Raw genomic sequence first — 17,276 nt, 5'->3', positions numbered from 1 at the left:
TTGCTGACACAGGTGTTGTGGACTGGGAATGATATAAATTGGAGGCAGAGGGAAGAGGAGAGAGGTCAGAGAACAGCAATGGCCTATCAGTCTCTTGTATCATCTTCTCACACGAGGAGATCCATTCTGGCTGGATCTTCAGCAGCCACTGTCAGGTGGCTCCCGGCTATTCCACAGTGTGGGAATTCAGGGTATCCCTGGTTTTCTAAGCTTCTAGAGCTACAACACCCTCATTTGGAAGCTGACAAACTTCCGGTTCCAGGGGATGGGATGCTTTGGATTGAATGATTGGTCCAGAAGTCCAGTCCACTTCCGGACTTTCCCACGCCCTGGCACCACCAGGAATCAGAGGGGACTGATCCCCAGGCCCTTCTATCCCAGGATCAGAGGGGCTTTCATCCATCATCTTCCCCTGATCCTGGGTCAGCTGCTTCCAAGCACCATGAACAAAAACACATTAAGCCACTCTAAAAGCCATATCTCTATTCTCAAATATAACAGACACAGATACCCAGTGTCAGGTCGCTGGGCTGGGGAGCCGGGGCAGAAACAGCAGAAGCGAAGGGAGACATCCGAGACTTCCAAAGGGGAAATGTCAAGCAGCCACAAGCCTGGAGCCCCCCTCGGCGAGCTTCTCTGCGGAGAAGGGGCTCTGTGGTCACTGAATCGACCCCCTCCGGGGGACTCTGGGTAGGAGGGAGGAGAGAACCGCAGTGATGTCCCAGAGTGGGCTCCCTGAGATGGTCTTTCCTAGGAGACTAAGGCAGAGTTGCCAGTGACCCCCAGAGGCTGGGGGTGTTGAATGACTCAAAAGTTTCATGATAGTACCTAGAGAGGAATGTTTTTTAAAGATCCCCAGATGGCCTTAACTATCAGCTTGCTCAGTCCATGCAGAGGGGTCCCAGTGTTGCTTCCTGTGGGCCGGTATCTCATAGTTCAATGATGCTAAGTGAGTTGGCTTGTAAGGACCTAATTGTTAGGGGGTCGGACTATCCCAGAAAAACTGAAAGGCGGCGAGATGAGGAGGCTCAGGGCCAGCTCCTTCCGTTCCCGTGACTCTGCCCAGAGGGAAGGTTGGAGCCACAGCTGCCTCACAGCCAAGATCAGGAGGCATCAGAACTGACTGAATGCCCCCCACCCCATGACCCGAGACTGCACCTTATTGCCAAAGGGCTTCCTGATCCAGGACCCTCTTGATGAGACAGTTAGCAATGTGCTACTCTATCGACGCTATAGGCCTAATTCTCCATGCTGCAAGGGCACATTAGGACACGGCCATCACTATGTCACCCCTGCCCTGCCACAGAGGGATACGATCTGCCAAGATTCCTCCTAAAACTTGGGGGCCTGCTGCCAGCTGGTCAGAGGACCCCGTACAGCTCTGGCTGCCCATCCCTGCCAGCCAGAGCCCTGGAGATGGAATCACAGGAATGTGGGGCAGGAGCCAGTTGGGGCATGTGGTAGCAGCCCCACCGAGGACATTTCGAAGGCAATCGGCCCTCCCTAGGTAATGGGGCAGGGCAAGAGGGTGGGAGGAGGAGACCCGGGGAGGAAGCAGAGGAAGTGGGGAGCATCGAAGAATCCCCCATCACTCAGTTGATCATTCTTGAGAATCCGCTGCAGGTGGAGCAGCTGGCTTCATCTATATCCTGGGAACTGAAACCTAATCCCAGTCCTGAATGAGGAACCAGGAGGTGATTAGGAGAGGTGGACGGCTCTGCAGGGGCTGCCCTTGAGAAAACTGGACACACAAGCAGCAGCCATCCCGGGGAGCTGTGACCCCCCATTTAGGCATTCACCCTGGCTCAATACATCAGTGGATCTCCATTCTTTTCTCTCCAGTCTTCTGGAGTCATGTCATTTCTAGGGATCTGAAAGAAGAGAAAAGCTGGTCAATTAGTGCTCGAGGGTGGGAAGGGGGCAAAAGAGAGGCATTTCTGCCCAAACTCCTCACTGTAATTGAGTTTTTCAAAGCTCCCCAAATGAAAGCCAATGACTGCAGAACAGACCTCTCAAGGTGACTCCCTATTCCCTTTGCTTTGCCCATTCCCCATGTTGACCCGCTCAGTGACCAGTAATAGCTCTTACCTGAAAGGGTTCACTCAGCCCCACTACAGCCTGAAGGTCATTACTATAGTAACTGAGAAGAAACTCTCCCCCTTCCTCTGCGAAACTGCTGGCATTGATATAAACCTGAAAGAAGGAAGGAGATAGGGAGAGGAATGTGTCAGCTGGAGGCCCGGACCCTTACCCATTTGCCAGCCCAGTTCCCAGCCTCTCTTTCAAGAAAAGTCTCTGGCTCTTAGGTAGCAGAATCAGCATCTGGCCCTCTGCGCCTTAGTTTTCCCCTGCTCACTAACTCCTGCCAACCACGCATCTCTAGTACCTCTGCTGGGCATGTGGGAAGGAAATGTAGGTTCTGGGGAGCGAGAGCTACTGATAGGGTTAGGGCCAACTCCTGAGTGGGCTCAGTGGGTCCCGGGTACCTTGTTAAGCCCTTCATTTGAGGAGACCAAGTTGTCTTTGACCCAGGCATAGGTCACGTAGTCCTTCAAGTGGCGTATCACGACCTAACAGTTAAGACAAGGTTAGTAGGGGTTAGTCAAGGGCCTGGGTGCTATAAGACAGACCCATGTCATGGTCAAGGGGGCTCACGGCTTCCCAGCTCAGGCTTGTTGGAGGTTCCACAGGAAGAAGCATCCAGAGATAATGGAGGGAGGTGGGGCAACTGGGTGGCGCAGTGGATAGAGCACCAGCCCTGAAGTCAGGGGGACCCAAGTTCAAATCTGACCTCAGACACTTAACATTTTCTAGTTGTGTGACCCTGGGCAAGTTACTTAACTCCAATTGTCTTTAAAAAAAAAAAAAAAAAGAGATAATGGAGGGAGTCTCCAGAATGGGGCTGCCATGAACAGAACCTCCAAAATGCTCCAGTGACAGAGTCCTATTCTTACATACATGGTTCTTCCTCATTACCTTGTGGAGACCAATCCAATCCCAGGGGCTGCTGCTGAAGTCAGGGCTCTGGATGTAGCTGATCACCAAATCATAAGGCGTGATCCACTGACTCTCAGGAATCAAAGTGATCGGTGTCGTTAATTGTTGGGACTTCAGCTGGACGTGACAAGAGTGAAGTTCTGATCATTAAGCATTCTCCTAATCTCAGGGATAGGGTTGAACTCTATGGAGTGGGACAGGGGCATCAATGTGGGAGGCTGTCAGGAATCCACGGCTGTCCTTGAGGGAAGGCCCTTGCCCTGAGACCCCGAGAAAGGGTCAGAGTTTGGCTGGCTAGGAAGATGAAAATATACTGTATGACCAGAGCCAGCTCACCTGCAAGGGAGGACCAGGAGACTACTCTCAGCTATTTCACAAGAAAAAAATGCTACTTTAAAAGGAGGGGGAAGCCCTTCACTGATGGAGCCTGGGGGACGGAAAGAGGAGACAGTCCTCTGAGGAGATAGAGGGGCAAATAGGTAGTACCAAAGGCCCAAAAGGAGATAATGTCAGTGAGGAGGGAAGATGTCAACTTGGATCAGCCTTCCACATAGGTTCCAAGTGTTCCCAAACTTAAGGGTAAACTGCAGGATTAGAGACTATAGCCTTAATTGTTTCTCTATTTCCCCGAGAAGGGCAAGTAAAATAGTTGGCAGTCTTTATTTTGGTGGGAAGGCCCTGGCTCTGAGCACAGACTAAAATAATTAAGACTCTTCTACTGAGAAAGGCAAAAAGCGTGATTGACACTTATGAAATCAAGAACAACCCAAGTAAGGTCATTAGGTTGAGGGAGACTCCTAATAAAATCTGAGCAGGTAAGTTTAGAACGAACAGGAAGAAGTTCTCCTTCACAGAACGGCCAACAGGTAAGGAATGCCTGATCTTGAGACTGACAGAATCCAAAATGGCATTGAGGGAAGAAGGGGAATCCTGAATCGGTGAGGACAGGCTGGACAATGGAAATCTCTCCTTGCCCATTTCTTTGGGATCTCTATTAGCAACTAAAGATCAGGCTTCAAGTTCCATGGGCTAAGTCCAGGGAGGGTGTGCAGGAAGGGGGAGACTCACCTCTAGCTCAAAGGTTGCGGTGACTGGTTTGTGGTCACTGATTTTATATTTCATATGGCTTTTATAACTTTTCAATATCAGAGAGAAGAAGGTCTCACATTCCCCAGGCTCATCAGAGTTATCGAAAGGCTCCTGCTTCAGCCTCCAAAGGATGCGGTCGGTCCACGCTGGTTTTCGTCTTTTCTCACTGAACTCGTAAGGAAGAAGGGGGAAGGAAGGATCAGAATAGTTCGGTGTTTATGACATCAAGAATAAAATGCTGGACCATCCCAAATAAGAGTTTATAATGGCCTCTAATGACAGGAATCAACAGGTACAAGGCGCCTGTGGTAATGGATGGGGAGGGGCAGCTAAACTGATAGGAAATGCTGCTAGTGGTCAATCACAAAGAAGCAAGTCAGAAAGTAGGAACTCTTCTAATTTTCCTGCATTGCAAATGAATGCAATCCCATGATTCGAAAGATTCTGACTTTGCATGTAAAGTATTAAGGTGCAATTCTAAAATCTCCTCCTTTTAAACTAAAGCAGCATCCATTGCCCCTAGGAGCCAAGAATAGTCCCAGAAAGGAGTCCTGATGGGCATTCTCATCAAGGGCTGGCCCAGAGTGACATCATGGACCAGATTGATTCCTTTTTCTTAAGGCTACTTCTTGTCCTTCCCTGACCCCCTCAGTAGAGCACTGAACTTAAAACTTTACAGAGAAAATAAAGGTCCTGTATTCTTCCTTAGTCTGCATCTCCAAAGCCCTAGATGTCATCTTCCATTCTCTTCCTTTGACTAACATATGAGGAAGAGGTGGCCTTTCTCCTCGATGAAGCCAAAATCTGAACTTGCATCCTTGGTCCCAGCCCCTCATTCTTCTTTCCATAATCATCATCTACTCCTGATCTCCAATCTCTCTTCTCTATATCCCTTCTTTCTCTCTTCCCTTTCATAATCAAACTCTTAGAAAAAGCTGTCTATAATCACTATTTTCTTCCCACTTCATCTCCAAAGAAAGAATTGTTAAACTCTGAGGGAAAATTCCAAAAAAATATGGTTAATATGGAAATGTTTTACATGTTATCACATGTATAACTGATACCTGATTAATACAATTGGTCCAAAATGATTACAAAGGATTCATAATGAAGAAATGCTATTATTCACTTCCAGAAAGAGAACTGATGAACTCAGTGCAAAATGAAGTATAATTTTTTCCAATATGGTTAATATGGAAAAATGTTTGACATGATATCACCTATATAACTGATATCATTATTTGCTTTTCCAGTGTGTGGAGAAAATCGAAATTGAAAAAGAAAAAATGTTAAAAATCAATAAGAAATACTTTTGGAAAAAGTCTCCTTAATTTTCTTCTCCCTGCATAAATAATCCCCAGAAAGCCACAGGGCACATACTAAGCCCTACCTTCATCTTTTGGAAGAGCTGTACAATGAATTCATGCTCAAGTTTAGCTCTAGAGTTTTCCTTTTTTTTTTTTAATTAAAGGTTTTTTTCCTTCAATAGTAGTTTACTTTCCCAAATAGATGTAAAAATATTTTCCAAAAAAATCATTTTTGTAAGATTTTGTGTACCAGTTTTTCCCTCCTTCCCTACTCTTCCCTCTTCCCAAGATAACAATTCTTTTAAATTTATTTTCATATTTGTCGTGTTATACAAGAAAAATCAGAACAAAAGAGAAAACTACCAAAAAAAGCAAACAAATAAAAAAGCTGAAAACACTGTGCTTTGATCCATAGTCAGTCTCCATAGTTCTCTCTCTGGAAGCAGATGGCAATTTCCATCCTAAATCTATTGGAATTGTCTTAGATCACTGAATCACTAAGAGCTAAATCTATCATTGTTGATCATCACAGTCTTGTTATTACTGTGTACAATATCCCCTTGGTTCTGCTCACTTCACTTAGCATCAGCTCACAACATCAGTCTTCCTCATTTCTTACAGAACAATAATATTCCAAACTTATTCAGCCATTCCCCAATTGATGGGCATCCATTCAAATTCCAACTCCCTGTCACCACAAAAAGAGCTGCTACAAACATTTTTACACGTGTGGGTCCGTTCCCAAGAGTTTTGACTCTGCAAATGAAAATACTTCTCTTGTCTAAAAAAGACAAGTTAGTCCTTCTACATGTTTTTTCCTCTTTCAGTTGTGTAGAAAATCCAAAAGCCAACTTTATTGCCTAAATGTAACAAGTGGATCAATTCTGATGTCTGAAAACATCCTCGCTTCTCATCTGAGATGTATTCTGCTTAAAAATGCCAGCTACTCCATGACTTTAGGAACAGGGAAAGAATGAGTCTTAAATAAAAACAGATTGATCTTTCCACAATCTGCTTGTCATTCCTCTGCTCAGAAAACTACATTGTCTCTCGTGCCTGTTTCGTCAAAACCAAACTCATATTTGTCCTAATCCTCCCCAACGGCTGCTGTTCTTCCTTCTTCCCTCCAAGCCAGCTGCCTCCCCTTTCACTTTCCCCGTATGGTCCCACCCAAAGTTGGCAAGGGATTCTAACCTGCTATGGCAGTCATATCCTGCTTGTACTATACTTACCAACCTCATTCTTTCTCCTGCCTTCTGTTTATTTAACCAGCAGAATTAAGGCCCAGACTTCTGATAAGCTGCTGTCTGTTCGCCCAAAGTGACTTTGTCACCTTATCTTTAAACAGAGCTAGGAACCTTCTGATGTCTAAATACTGGGAGTTACAAATTAAAGACCCAAAATGAAAAACACTGTACTCTAGAACAAGCACTACCTGAAGCAAACACAGCCCTGCTCCTGCAGGCCGCTACCCCACACATACAGACATATGTCACTCCTCAGTGAAACTTCTAAAAGGCCAGAAGACCCTTTAGTGCACTGATGGAGACCCCTAACATGTGCATGATTCTTTCAGATACATCTTCCATTTGATTTGATCTTCACAACAATGCTATGTATTATTATCTTCAAGTTCTGAGCAGTGAAATGGCTTATTCTAAGTTAGTTAGTAAATATTAGAGCTCATATTTAAATCCAGGATCTCTTCTGACATCAAGTCCAATATTCATTCTACTATATCAGAATTCTCTGGATGGAAAAAAAATCAACCTTTGTAGGCCTCCAGAGATTTTCTTTAAATTAATGTTCCTCCCTAAGTAAGGGGAACTTCATCTTCTTAAGGAGTCAGAATCCTTTTGCCTTTTTATTTATAATTAATCTATAACTTAGCATGTTTTTTTTATAAAATCACCACATGCTGCTGAAAAATGTGTATTCTTTACTATTATTCCTTTCAAAGGATTCCCTAGGACTTTCAAATCTAACTTTTCCAAAAGTCTATTCAATCAGTTTTCTATTTTCCACTTATGCTTATTTTTCTGTTTATCAAGCTCTGAGGGAAACATTAAAGTTTCCTATAATTATGATGCTGATTTCTTTTCACAATCCAGTTAAGTTTTTCCTTTATGAATTTAGATTCTATGTCATTTACTGCACACATTTAATGTCATTTAAGTAGAATGTAGTTTTTACATTCATCTTCTCTGGATAATGTAAATTTTTACATTGTCTTGTCTGATAAAAGGATTACAACTTCTACTTTTTTTGAATTGCCTCTTTTTGAACTTGCTACTCATTCTTTTTTTTTTTTTTTTAATATATATATTATAGCTTTTTATTTACAAGATATATGCATGGATATTTTTTCAGCATTGACAATTGCAAAACCTTTTGTTCCAACTTTTCCCCTCCTTCCTCCCACCCCTTCTCCCTAGCTGCTCATTCTTATACTTCTTTTGTTAGCATCTAAAAAGGTGGGAGGCACAAGGTGAATGTTCAACAAGCCTCCCCAGCCTGAGCTTCCACTTCTGGAAATTCCTTTGTCCCTTATTCCTCTGGTGGGTAAAAAGGCTATATGTGAACTGCCCTCCCTGATGCACTTTCTCTTTAGAGATATTTAATCTGTTGTCTCACTGGGTCCTCATCACTTCCTCCTCCTTTTTCTGAGAGGAACAGGACCTTTGTAAGTCACTGATTTCTTTCTCTGCTTCTACTTTCTCCCTGTGGATAAATCCGAGGCAGTTCCTTTTGTTTCTGGGAGGCTGCTGGTTTATGAATTGGGAAGGAAGTAAAGCTTCCAAAAGATGGCAATTGTTTCTATTTTTTTTGGGGGGGGCTGCTTCTCCTATCCTTTGCTCCCCTCATTCCCCATCCTGGATCCCCCAGTCCCTTCCTCCAAATCCTCTCATCATTCCCTCCCAACCAGCACCTTCCTGACCCACATAATGCTCTCCCAGGTCTTCCTACAGCTAGTCCCGCCCTTGGCCCCTCACCTGGAATCATAATTTTCTGAGTTGATGTCAAATTTATAGGTTGGTTGGAAGAGCAGGGGACCCTCCTGGAACTGCTGGAGCAGTGAATCTGTCTTCTTGATCATGTTGAGCTACAAAAAGAAGATGCCTCATTGCCACATGGCCAACAAACTGGGCACTGGCTGAACACCGAAGCTTCAGGATAGAATGAGAGCGGGGACAGGCGGAAACATGGCTGGAGGAAGAGTTCTCAGCCTCTCCTGTTCTCTCTGCTGTCACTGTAAATATATTATCCAATGCCCTGCCAAGGAAGGCACCAAATCTCTCAAGTGCTCCCCACTGCTTCCTTCATTATCCTTTTACTCTACAGGAAAGGAAGCCGGAACCCTTTTGCAAAACCTATCTGCTGCCCCAGACAAAAGCAGCTGATGAGACTCTCAATGTTTTTCTGGGGACAAACAGTTGGCATATCTTAAAAAGGAAGGAGGTTGTCAGGGCAAGCCCCCCACCCCCAGAGTTAAGGAGATCATGCACTATAGGAAAGACATGCACTTGAGAGGCCTTGGGGGTGGTTAAGGGGAAAAGGGAAATCAACCCAATAGAGAGGGAGGAAGGGAGAGAGGGAGAGAGAGAGCAGTGGCCGAAGTAGCCTGATAACGGGACAGTGGGGCTGCTGGGGGAGACCCCTCAGAGCTCGCAGACATGTGATTTAGCCTGGGCAGAAAAGCTCTGCAGCTATGGATTTTCTACCAGTTAGAACTCTCTTAAAGTAACAGGAGTGGTACACGGCAGATAATCTCTTGGACGTAGGCTGGGACACAGGTTCCCAAGGGCCAATCATGGGAAGGACAGTGACAGGGACAGAAAATGAACACCGAGGAGGTCTTGGTCCTCCAATCCCTTCAGACTGGCCTTCCTCCAGACTGAGCATCCAACAAAGGGCTCGCTTTCTTTATTCCTACCTGATCTTTCTTCCAGAGGACGCTGTAGTGCTTATTGTTGATGGATTCCTGGACGAAACACAACCCGTAATCCTCAATGCGAAAGTTTAGGTCACCGAACCACACGAGGAGGCTTCAGAGAGAAAGTCAGAATGAGCATCACCAAAATGGAGCCTGTGGGCACCACTAGGGATGTCAGCTCAAGCCATTTATTATCAAAATGGAGGGCAATGATGAAATCAGATGTAGAGGTCATGACCTCCCTGGCACCCATAGCTGGTCATCTGGCAAGGCCCAAATGGAGGGAGGGAAAAGCAGCTTCCTGGTACCTGGAGGTGCCTGGTACCCAGAGGCACTTTCACTCTTTCCAGCCCAGAGGGATGGGGGTTGATTAAACAGCCGTGCTCTAACCCTGGCTGCCTCTGAACAGGAAGAAAGGCCCCAGCCAAGAATGGAAGCTCAGGTTCACTCCCCGGGTTAGCCAGGGTTCCCAGGGCCTGCTTCAGGAAGAGCTCCTAAGGCATGGAGCTCTTCTCTGCATTAGACATTAGGGCACAGTTTGGGGGAAAGAGGCAGGGAATGGGACCTCAGGTAAACGGGCTTGGTGATTTAGGGCTAAGCTGGAGGAAAGTCGGAAAGCTCAGCTGGCAGCTTCCTTCAAACTCACTCATGGTCCAGGATATTGGGGATGTCTTCCTTCTCAAAGTTCTGCATCTCCAGGATCCTGTCGAAGTCGTTGAGCCGCTGGTCAACATTAGAAACGTGGGCTGGCAGGTGACAATTGAGGAGGCAGATAGCATAGCCATATAACCGGAAGCAGATGGCGACTCCCCCTTTGTTCCCCTGTCAGGGAAGAGGGGCAACAACGGTTACCTGCCTGTTTCTGGGCTCCCCCTGACCTCCTCAGAGGGAAGTCAGCAGAGGGAAGGCTGAGCCACAACCCTCACCCATGGGAAAGCTTCCCCGCCACACATGGGCCCGCCCACTCTCCACAAATCCTCTAAGCTGGAAGGGGCTCCACTGCCCGGGGCTAAGTTCGGGAAAGGGCCTGGCAAATTCACTTCATGCAGGTTTATCTGTCCTACTACAAAATCTTTTGTCCGTTTTTACTCCGTGAGGCGGCCCAGACCCCAGCCAGGCGTTACCCAGAAGCCACCGAGGCCAGTACGGGTGTAGTTGGTGTAGATGCCAGAAATGAAGGGCACGTGCTGGCGCTTAACCAAGACCAGTAGGAGGAGTCCCTGCATCCTGATGGAAGACACCTGTGAGACAGTGGAAGATGCGCCCCCAGTTATTTCAGAGCTAATCCAATGCTGTGGGTCTTCTAGTGCCTCCAGCTTCAGCCTCAGACCCATGACCTCCCCTCTACCCACCGATGCCCATCTCTATGTCAGGCTGACTTGGTCTGATGGCCTGTGACCCCACTTGAAGACCTGGGGAGAGGGGAGAGTTTAAGAAACCCATTCATGGTCATCTGTGCCCATTCTGAGCAACAATGGAGAACAATGACTCTCTTCCATCTCCTCCTAAGGCCAGCTAGAAAATCTGTGGTCACAGCTGCCATTTTTCTTGGAGACTCCCTGAGACTTGTTAAGAGGAGCCTCTCACTCTTACAACGTAAGCCCAAGATGCTAAGAATCTCTGATGCTCCCTAAGGCCCTTGCTGCTTGGGGGAGGAGGGGCAGAGAAGGAAACTTTTACTTAGGGCTCCTCAAATGTATAATCTCAAGGAAATAGGAGATGGTCCAGGAGGCTAAGGGGTGGGTGATGTTAAAAAAGCAGAGCAGAACCCTAACATAAAATGGGAAATATCAGTGATGAAATATCAGGATGGAGGAAAGGACACCCGAGGAGCTAAAACATGCCAATCTGGGGACCTGAGGGAAGATTCTCTGCTCCCCCTCCAAAAAAGACCGCAGTAAAGCAGAGGCCTCAATCGCGCTTTCTAAGTGACCGTTTCTGGAGCACTCAGCTCTAAGCTGGAGGAGGAAATCTCCTGGGTGGGAACATGTCCTAGGGCCTTCCAGGAATTATGAAACCCGAGCCCTGGGCTCAGGGAGTTCCAAGGTAGAAGACACAGCAAAGTGGGGAAACCCCAAGAATGGGTAGGTGGGGTCTGAAGACAGGAGGCTGGACACTGCTTTCAGCTGATATTTCAGGAGCTCTGAAATATCCAACAGCTCTGGTGGGGAGCATGTGAGTCAGACTGGATTCAAAGAGTGAATGGGAGCCAGTTAACAATACATTCTGGTTCAGGATGTTTCCAGTTTAATCCCATACTGCCTGGCAGGTTTGAATGCTGGCTTCATCCCAATGGCAGCCACTCCTTCCTGGGTGGGTGTCCTAGACAAAGGGCTCCTCGCAGGTACCCAGGGCAGGGAGAGACATGTTGAAAATGGGTGGGGCAGTGGCTGTCCTAGGGAGAAGTCAAGGGGAAATTTTAAAGTTTGGTAGAAAGAAAGGAGCAAAGAGGACGCTCACTGATTATGAGTTAGGAGGAAGGAGAGACAAGATCTGGTGCTGGTGGGCCCTGGTGTTCAGGAGGAGTCCTGGCCTTCCCTAGTTCCTACCTAGGTTCCTGCCTCCTAGCCCAGGTAGCCTGAAGGTGGGTGTTTTCCACGGGTTCCTCCTTGGTGCTGACTCCCTATTTCTTTCAGGGGTCAGCCTTGGGGTCAGCATGCAGTGGGGTGAAGTCATTTCCTTAGTATTGCTCTCTTACTAAGTTGCTGCCCACGTAGCCATGGGAGAGTCCAAATAACCCCAACTTGGCGGGGGAGGGGAGGGGAAAAAGAGAGTAGGGAAGCGAGGTGGGAGATGCAGAGAGCAGCTCCACCCTGGGGCTGGCAGATGGTGAAGCACTGGCCTCATCTGAAGGGGGTTAGCCCTGATTCTCAGGAAAGTGGCAAGGAGAGGGAAGGATCCAGAGGCTGACTTGCCCCTTTTGGTTTTTGTTTTGTTTTTTCCCTCCTCCCTAGGAAGGAGAATAAAGAGATTCAGATCTAGATCTGTGAAATCCTCAGGTCAAATGAGTGGAAGAGCCAGGGGGTCTGTTTGGCCTGAAGACATCACCAAGATAATATCCCCTTCCAGTCCAAGGAGCTTCTTGTAGGGCCTGTTGAGGTTAGCCCCCGTGCCCAGCCCTTCTCTGGGCTGTTCCCTCTCCCAGGCCATGAGGTAGAAGTCCCCTGGGGCACCAGCATGCTGGCCGTCGCACCCATCCTCCTCTGGTGTGAAGTGCGTCCTGGTACACAAGCCAGCAGACCTGGGAAGGGCTGTGTCACAGAAGGAATCTCTGGGGGGAGGGAGGGCAGACAATCTAAAATCAAAGGGTCAAACTGCCCTTTAGACTTGGCTGGTATCTAATGAAAAACCAGACAACCTTGAAAGCCTTACAAAGAAGGCGGGTCCAAGACCAGGGTCTTGAGGGAAATCTAAGTTTAGAGTTTTAAGTAAACAGGAGATAAGAGGAGAGATGTCGGCCAGAGAAGGTGAGGGAAGGCACTAAGGGGCCCCACTGGTTCTGGGAGCCACAAGCCCTTCCCAAACAGCAGCTCTTTGATGCCCGATAAACCCGGCCAACTACACCAAGCGCCGCCCTTTTTGCATCTGTTCCCCCACCCACTCAGCTCCCAGACACAGAGAGACCCCTTTAGGATGGATGTCAGGAATCATCCAGACAGAGCCAGGGCCTCCTCCGGCCACTGTTGAGGACAAAAGCTTCCAGAGGATGCCCAGAGGAAAGGGAAGTGTTTTTCAAGCTGAAGAGACAGAAATAGCTGATGACCCTGGACAATACCCCATACTGAGAGGCCACAAAGTACAGCCCACTGGCTTCGCCCCTAGTGCAGGGGGGTGAGGGTGGGGCAGGGATTAGGAGGCTCTAGTTTTGCTGTCAGAGGCACGGCCCAGTCCCAGGCACTAAGGCTGACTGGGCAGAGGGAGAGGGAATGGTCTCCACTCTTGGAAAGATAAGGAGTGTGTGGCTGGTGCAGGGAGATGTCGTTTCTGTGAGGGGTGAGGGCAGGGCGGCATGTGGCCAAGTTTCCTGGGATCTTGCCTTGGAAGAGATCTTCCTGGCTTACTCACTCAGAACTAGAGGGGAAGCAGGCAAACTAAAACCTGGAAGGAATGGAGGGAAGGAGGAGGGGGAGTCCTCAGGTAAAAAGCCAGCGAAGAACATTAACCCTCCCACCCGAAGCCAAATCCCAGGATCTCTCTGTTACCTTGATATAACTCAGGGGGGAAAGAATGTCCATGAAGAGCTTGCTCCATGGATCTTCAAACGCCAGCTCAGAAAGGTAATTGATGAGGCCACACTTTACTTCCTGTAAACTGACCATTCCAGGGGTCACTGTCTTTGCTTGAAACACCATCCTTTGTTTACCAAAAGCCAGCCCTGATTCTGCCCGCCATAAGTCCCTTGTTGGATCTGACCCAGGGCCCCACAGGAAGCTGGAGGCTCCTGCCTTCAGATGGAGCACGTGGACAAATGGGACCCTGTGGCTATAGAGACCCATCTCGCTCTGCTTTCTCCTGTTACCCAACCCCCGGTTAGGTTTACCCGATTTCCAGTGAGGGATCCCCAACAGAAACTTACCCAATGACATATATGTCTGGGGTCGAAGACTGGTTGTCAAGCAGAAGCAAGTCAGTGATGTCGGTGGGAGGCGATGCACATGCCACGTTCCAGGTTATGACGTGCAACCTGGGGATGAACGCACAGTGAGGCGACAGAGAACGAGGGGTCAGGGAATGGGACGGGGCCCTGGTCTCCACTCAACTGTCTTTCTAGGTGAATGAGGACAGAATAGGAAACGGGAAGATTTTATATCTGACTGGGAGAAAAAATGAGACCTAAGTTGAAGATATTTCTCCTTCAGCTTTTTCTCCCACAGCAGGAAAGCCTTATCCAGCGTGTGAGCCATCTCTTCCTGAATGTCCTCATCTGAGCTGATGTCCTCCACACAGGTCAGAAGCTGCACCACTCGCTGCCGGAGGGGCGAGCGACCCACAGAACTGGTACCGCTCACGCTGGCAGAGCGTGAGGAGAACGATGGGGTCTCAGAGTCAAGCGAGGAAGAAGACAGGCTGTTTCGTCTCTCCATAAGCCTAACCAACCACCTGGCCACTCAGCAGTCACCGACAGGCCACCACGAGCCTCTGAGGTCCAGGAAGAACCAAGAGCCTTAGAAATATCCTAAGGAGCAGCTTCTACTTGGTAGGGTAAAGCGTTGGGCTTTCATAATTCAGGGAAAGTCCAGAGACTGAAAACAATAAATAACAGAGCATTCATTTTTTTTTTTTTTTAAGAGACTTAACTGCCAATCCTGCTAAGTCTTTGAAAACTCTAAGGAGAAGCATGTGATCACTGGTTGGTATATCTGGAATTTTCCCTAAGAGTCAAGTGAAAGAACTTTCTATTCTTCCCTTCCTCTAAGCCAAGTCACCTTTTGAGTCCTACCCCATCCCTCACATATCTTGGGGGACAATGAAATAACACTCTTCAATCTTAGGGGATTTGGGGTTCGCTCCTCTGAGGCTTGGGAGAAACCTGGGGCAAAGGAAGGAGGAAGCAGGAGAAGCACATCCCAAAGCTGTTATGGGGCATGGGACTGAGCCCCACGCTGGGCTAGCTGAGCCACAAGCGGCCAGGACAAATAAGTCTCTAGGAGGGATAATATCAGTTCACATATATTAGTGCTTCAGGGCCTACAAAAGTTTTCCCTCACAGTTCTGCGGTTATTGACATTTTATAGCTAATGAAAAATGGAGACAAAGAGAGGTTAAATCCCTCCTCCCAGAGTCATACAGCCAGGAAATGGCAGAAGGGGAAACTATACTGGGGTCACTTTCTGATTCCAAGTGTAACCCAAGCTCCAAAGACCCTTGGAAGGGGAGAGAGCCCAAAAGGTTGTTGGAAAGGGGCCCTGAATTCACCTTCTACAGACTTAATACATGTTTTGCACATATACGTATCTATACGCACTCACAGCTTTTTCAAATGTCTGTGGATGCTGTTGTGATTAATAAAACAAAAATTCATCAAAAAGTACAGCTGAATCCACAGAAGCTTTTTGTCATCAAGTGTTTTCTCAACCAATGGTTACTACTAACATAATTAGTACCGTATGGGAGAGGGTCTTCCTACGGGAAGATAAATCGGAGACCCAGGGAGGAGGGACAGGAGGGGGTGGCTCCGGAAGGGACCTGTTGCAGATGGCACCCGAGTGTGGCAACTCCTTGCCAAATACCGGCTAGTTCACTTTCCCCTGGCACCCGCGGGCCCACTTTGGGGCCCCAGAAGCTTCCTCGTCTTCCAAGCAGGTGAAGAAGCTTCCCCAGGTGGCCAGTCCGTGCTGATCGCGGGTCTCTGGTGGAAGATCTCCCCCTGGTGTCCACCTCGGAGCCAGGGACGCGGGCTCCCGGCTTTTTTCTCCCGCCCTTTGGGAACCGAGGCCGGCTCCCTCCAGCTTTCTCTCCCCTGGGGCTTGCTGACAAATCCTCGCTCCAAGCTCGGGGTCAGGCGCCCCTTTACCTGGGAGCTCTGGAAGCCGATCACGGCAGTCCTGGATGATGCACCCGCGGGCTCGGGGATGCGCAGACCCCGATGTTCCACTCCGGGACTGACACGGGACAGAAACCCCGGGGAGGCGGGGCCCCTGGGGTGCGCGGGGGAGGGATTGGGAAACTAGCGAGCCTCAAGCCCGTAGTGGGGGGTGGGGCAGCCGCGTCCCTCAGTTTCTCCATCTGAAAAATGGGGATTGTGGTCCTCCCCCGGTACTACCAGTGAGAAATGAGTGGGAGGAGAGGGGAGTAAGGGGAGAAAGGAGGATGGAGGGGGAAGGGAAGGAGGAGGAGGAGCAGGCACCTGGTCTCCCCGCACCCTCTCGCTCCCCTCCCCCACACCGGTGACAGCTAGCATTAGTGAGGATCAATTCGGCCGCTAGCCCACTGCCGGGAGGGGAGGCCGCCCCGCCCTGCCCCGGCCCAGGCCCCCGCCCCCAGCCCCCGCCCCTCACCCGAGACTCTTCAGGTGCCTCATCTTTTTGACCGGCAGTTCCATGGCCTCGTTGGCCTGAGGGTCTGTGACAGGGGAGGGAGCGCACGATGAGCCCAAGCCGGAGCCGCGCCGAACCCGGGCCGGGCTGGGCCCAGGCCGCGGCAGTTACTCCCACGCCCCCCTCCCCTCGCCGGGCCCAGCCGGCCGAGCCTCGCAGGGCCACAGACAGGCGGGTGGGCGGCGGGTCCCGGAGGGCGTCTTTCTATCTCTCTCGCCTGTTGTTTGTTTCCTTTCCTGCTCGGCTTCCGTAAGAGGCGGGTCTTGAGAGCACGAAGACTCCTGGGTGGGTGCGGGCAGGGAAAGGGGCGGAGCTTCCAGAAAAGCGCAAAACCAGAGGTAGAGGCGGGACTTGGGGAAAAGGGAAGGGGACTGGGGCGGGGGAAGGGGAGGGAGGGGAGGGGGAAAAGGGGACGGACCTTTCCTTGTCACCTAGATACGACGCAACACAGCCGCCGCCAGCGTTCTCCTGGCTCGGGACCCGACTCCCCAAGCCCAGAACGTAGAGCTTCTCCCCCGCTCCCGGACTACAATTTCCAGCATGCCTCGCAAAGCCGCGTATTCAAACGAGAGGGGGAGCCAGAGGCGGGGTGGGGCGGGGCGGGGCAGCGCAGCTTCCGGCGCTCGCCCAGCCCACACACCCAGCTCTGGTCTAGGGCGCCCCTGCGAGCCTGGGAGCGTTACTGCAGGATGGTTCGGGCCGACGCTCGCCCCCCCGGGGGTTGATTTCAGGTGTTCGTGCACTTCCCGCCCGACCTCATCCCTTAAGTAAAGCTTCTCCACGGAACCGGTCCCGGCTCGGGGTGCGCGTATTGCACGAAGGTTTCGTCCCCCCAAAGTCCACCCCCGCTGACTTGGACTGGCCGCCGTCCCCTCGGATCCCTGACCCCCGCTGTGCCGGAGAGCCCGGACA

General features: G+C 49.6%; 1 protein-coding gene across 4 annotated transcripts; it reads right to left on the bottom strand.

Moving 5' to 3' along the window:
* Positions 1 to 468: 468 nt before the first annotated feature.
* INPP5K (inositol polyphosphate-5-phosphatase K) lies at positions 469 to 16,891 on the bottom strand. 4 transcript variants are annotated; one of them, XM_051992190.1, is made up of 13 exons: positions 16,582 to 16,891; positions 16,326 to 16,389; positions 13,904 to 14,011; positions 13,530 to 13,638; positions 10,452 to 10,568; positions 9,974 to 10,149; positions 9,328 to 9,439; positions 8,387 to 8,496; positions 4,066 to 4,252; positions 2,977 to 3,114; positions 2,487 to 2,570; positions 2,089 to 2,193; positions 469 to 1,871 (listed from the first exon to the last, which is right to left on the bottom strand). In XM_051992190.1, exons 2-13 carry the CDS (start codon positions 16,367 to 16,369, stop codon positions 1,806 to 1,808), a joined length of 1,356 nt encoding a protein of 451 aa, XP_051848150.1. In that variant the 5' UTR covers positions 16,370 to 16,389; positions 16,582 to 16,891; the 3' UTR covers positions 469 to 1,805. The 4 variants fall into 4 exon arrangements, with proteins under 4 accessions (XP_051848150.1, XP_051848148.1, XP_051848149.1 ...); XM_051992188.1 differs by lacking the exon at positions 16,582 to 16,891 and adding an exon at positions 14,161 to 14,570 and having other exon boundaries at positions 16,326 to 16,561; XM_051992189.1 differs by lacking the exon at positions 16,582 to 16,891 and having other exon boundaries at positions 16,326 to 16,557.
* Positions 16,892 to 17,276: the final 385 nt, after the last annotated feature.

This window comes from Antechinus flavipes, chromosome 4 (assembly GCF_016432865.1).
Source record: "Antechinus flavipes isolate AdamAnt ecotype Samford, QLD, Australia chromosome 4, AdamAnt_v2, whole genome shotgun sequence".
Lineage (NCBI taxonomy): Eukaryota > Metazoa > Chordata > Mammalia > Dasyuromorphia > Dasyuridae > Antechinus > Antechinus flavipes.
Note: the sequence above shows the minus strand (reverse complement) of the source record. Positions and strands in the feature narration are given on the sequence as shown.

What these genes read in the sequence shown, in the direction of transcription:
- INPP5K (XM_051992188.1), bottom strand. Translation starts at nt 14,411, where the DNA reads ATGGAGAGACGAAACAGCCTGTCTTCTTCCTCGCTTGACTCTGAGACC. An exon ending in CCAGACATATATGTCATTGG is followed by an intron (nt 13,639 to 13,903) that starts GTAAGTTTCTGT and finishes TGGAATGGTCAG; the next exon opens with TTTACAGGAAGTAAAGTGTG. An exon ending in CCGCAACCTTTGAGCTAGAG is followed by an intron (nt 3,115 to 4,065) that starts GTGAGTCTCCCC and finishes TGTCACGTCCAG; the next exon opens with CTGAAGTCCCAACAATTAAC.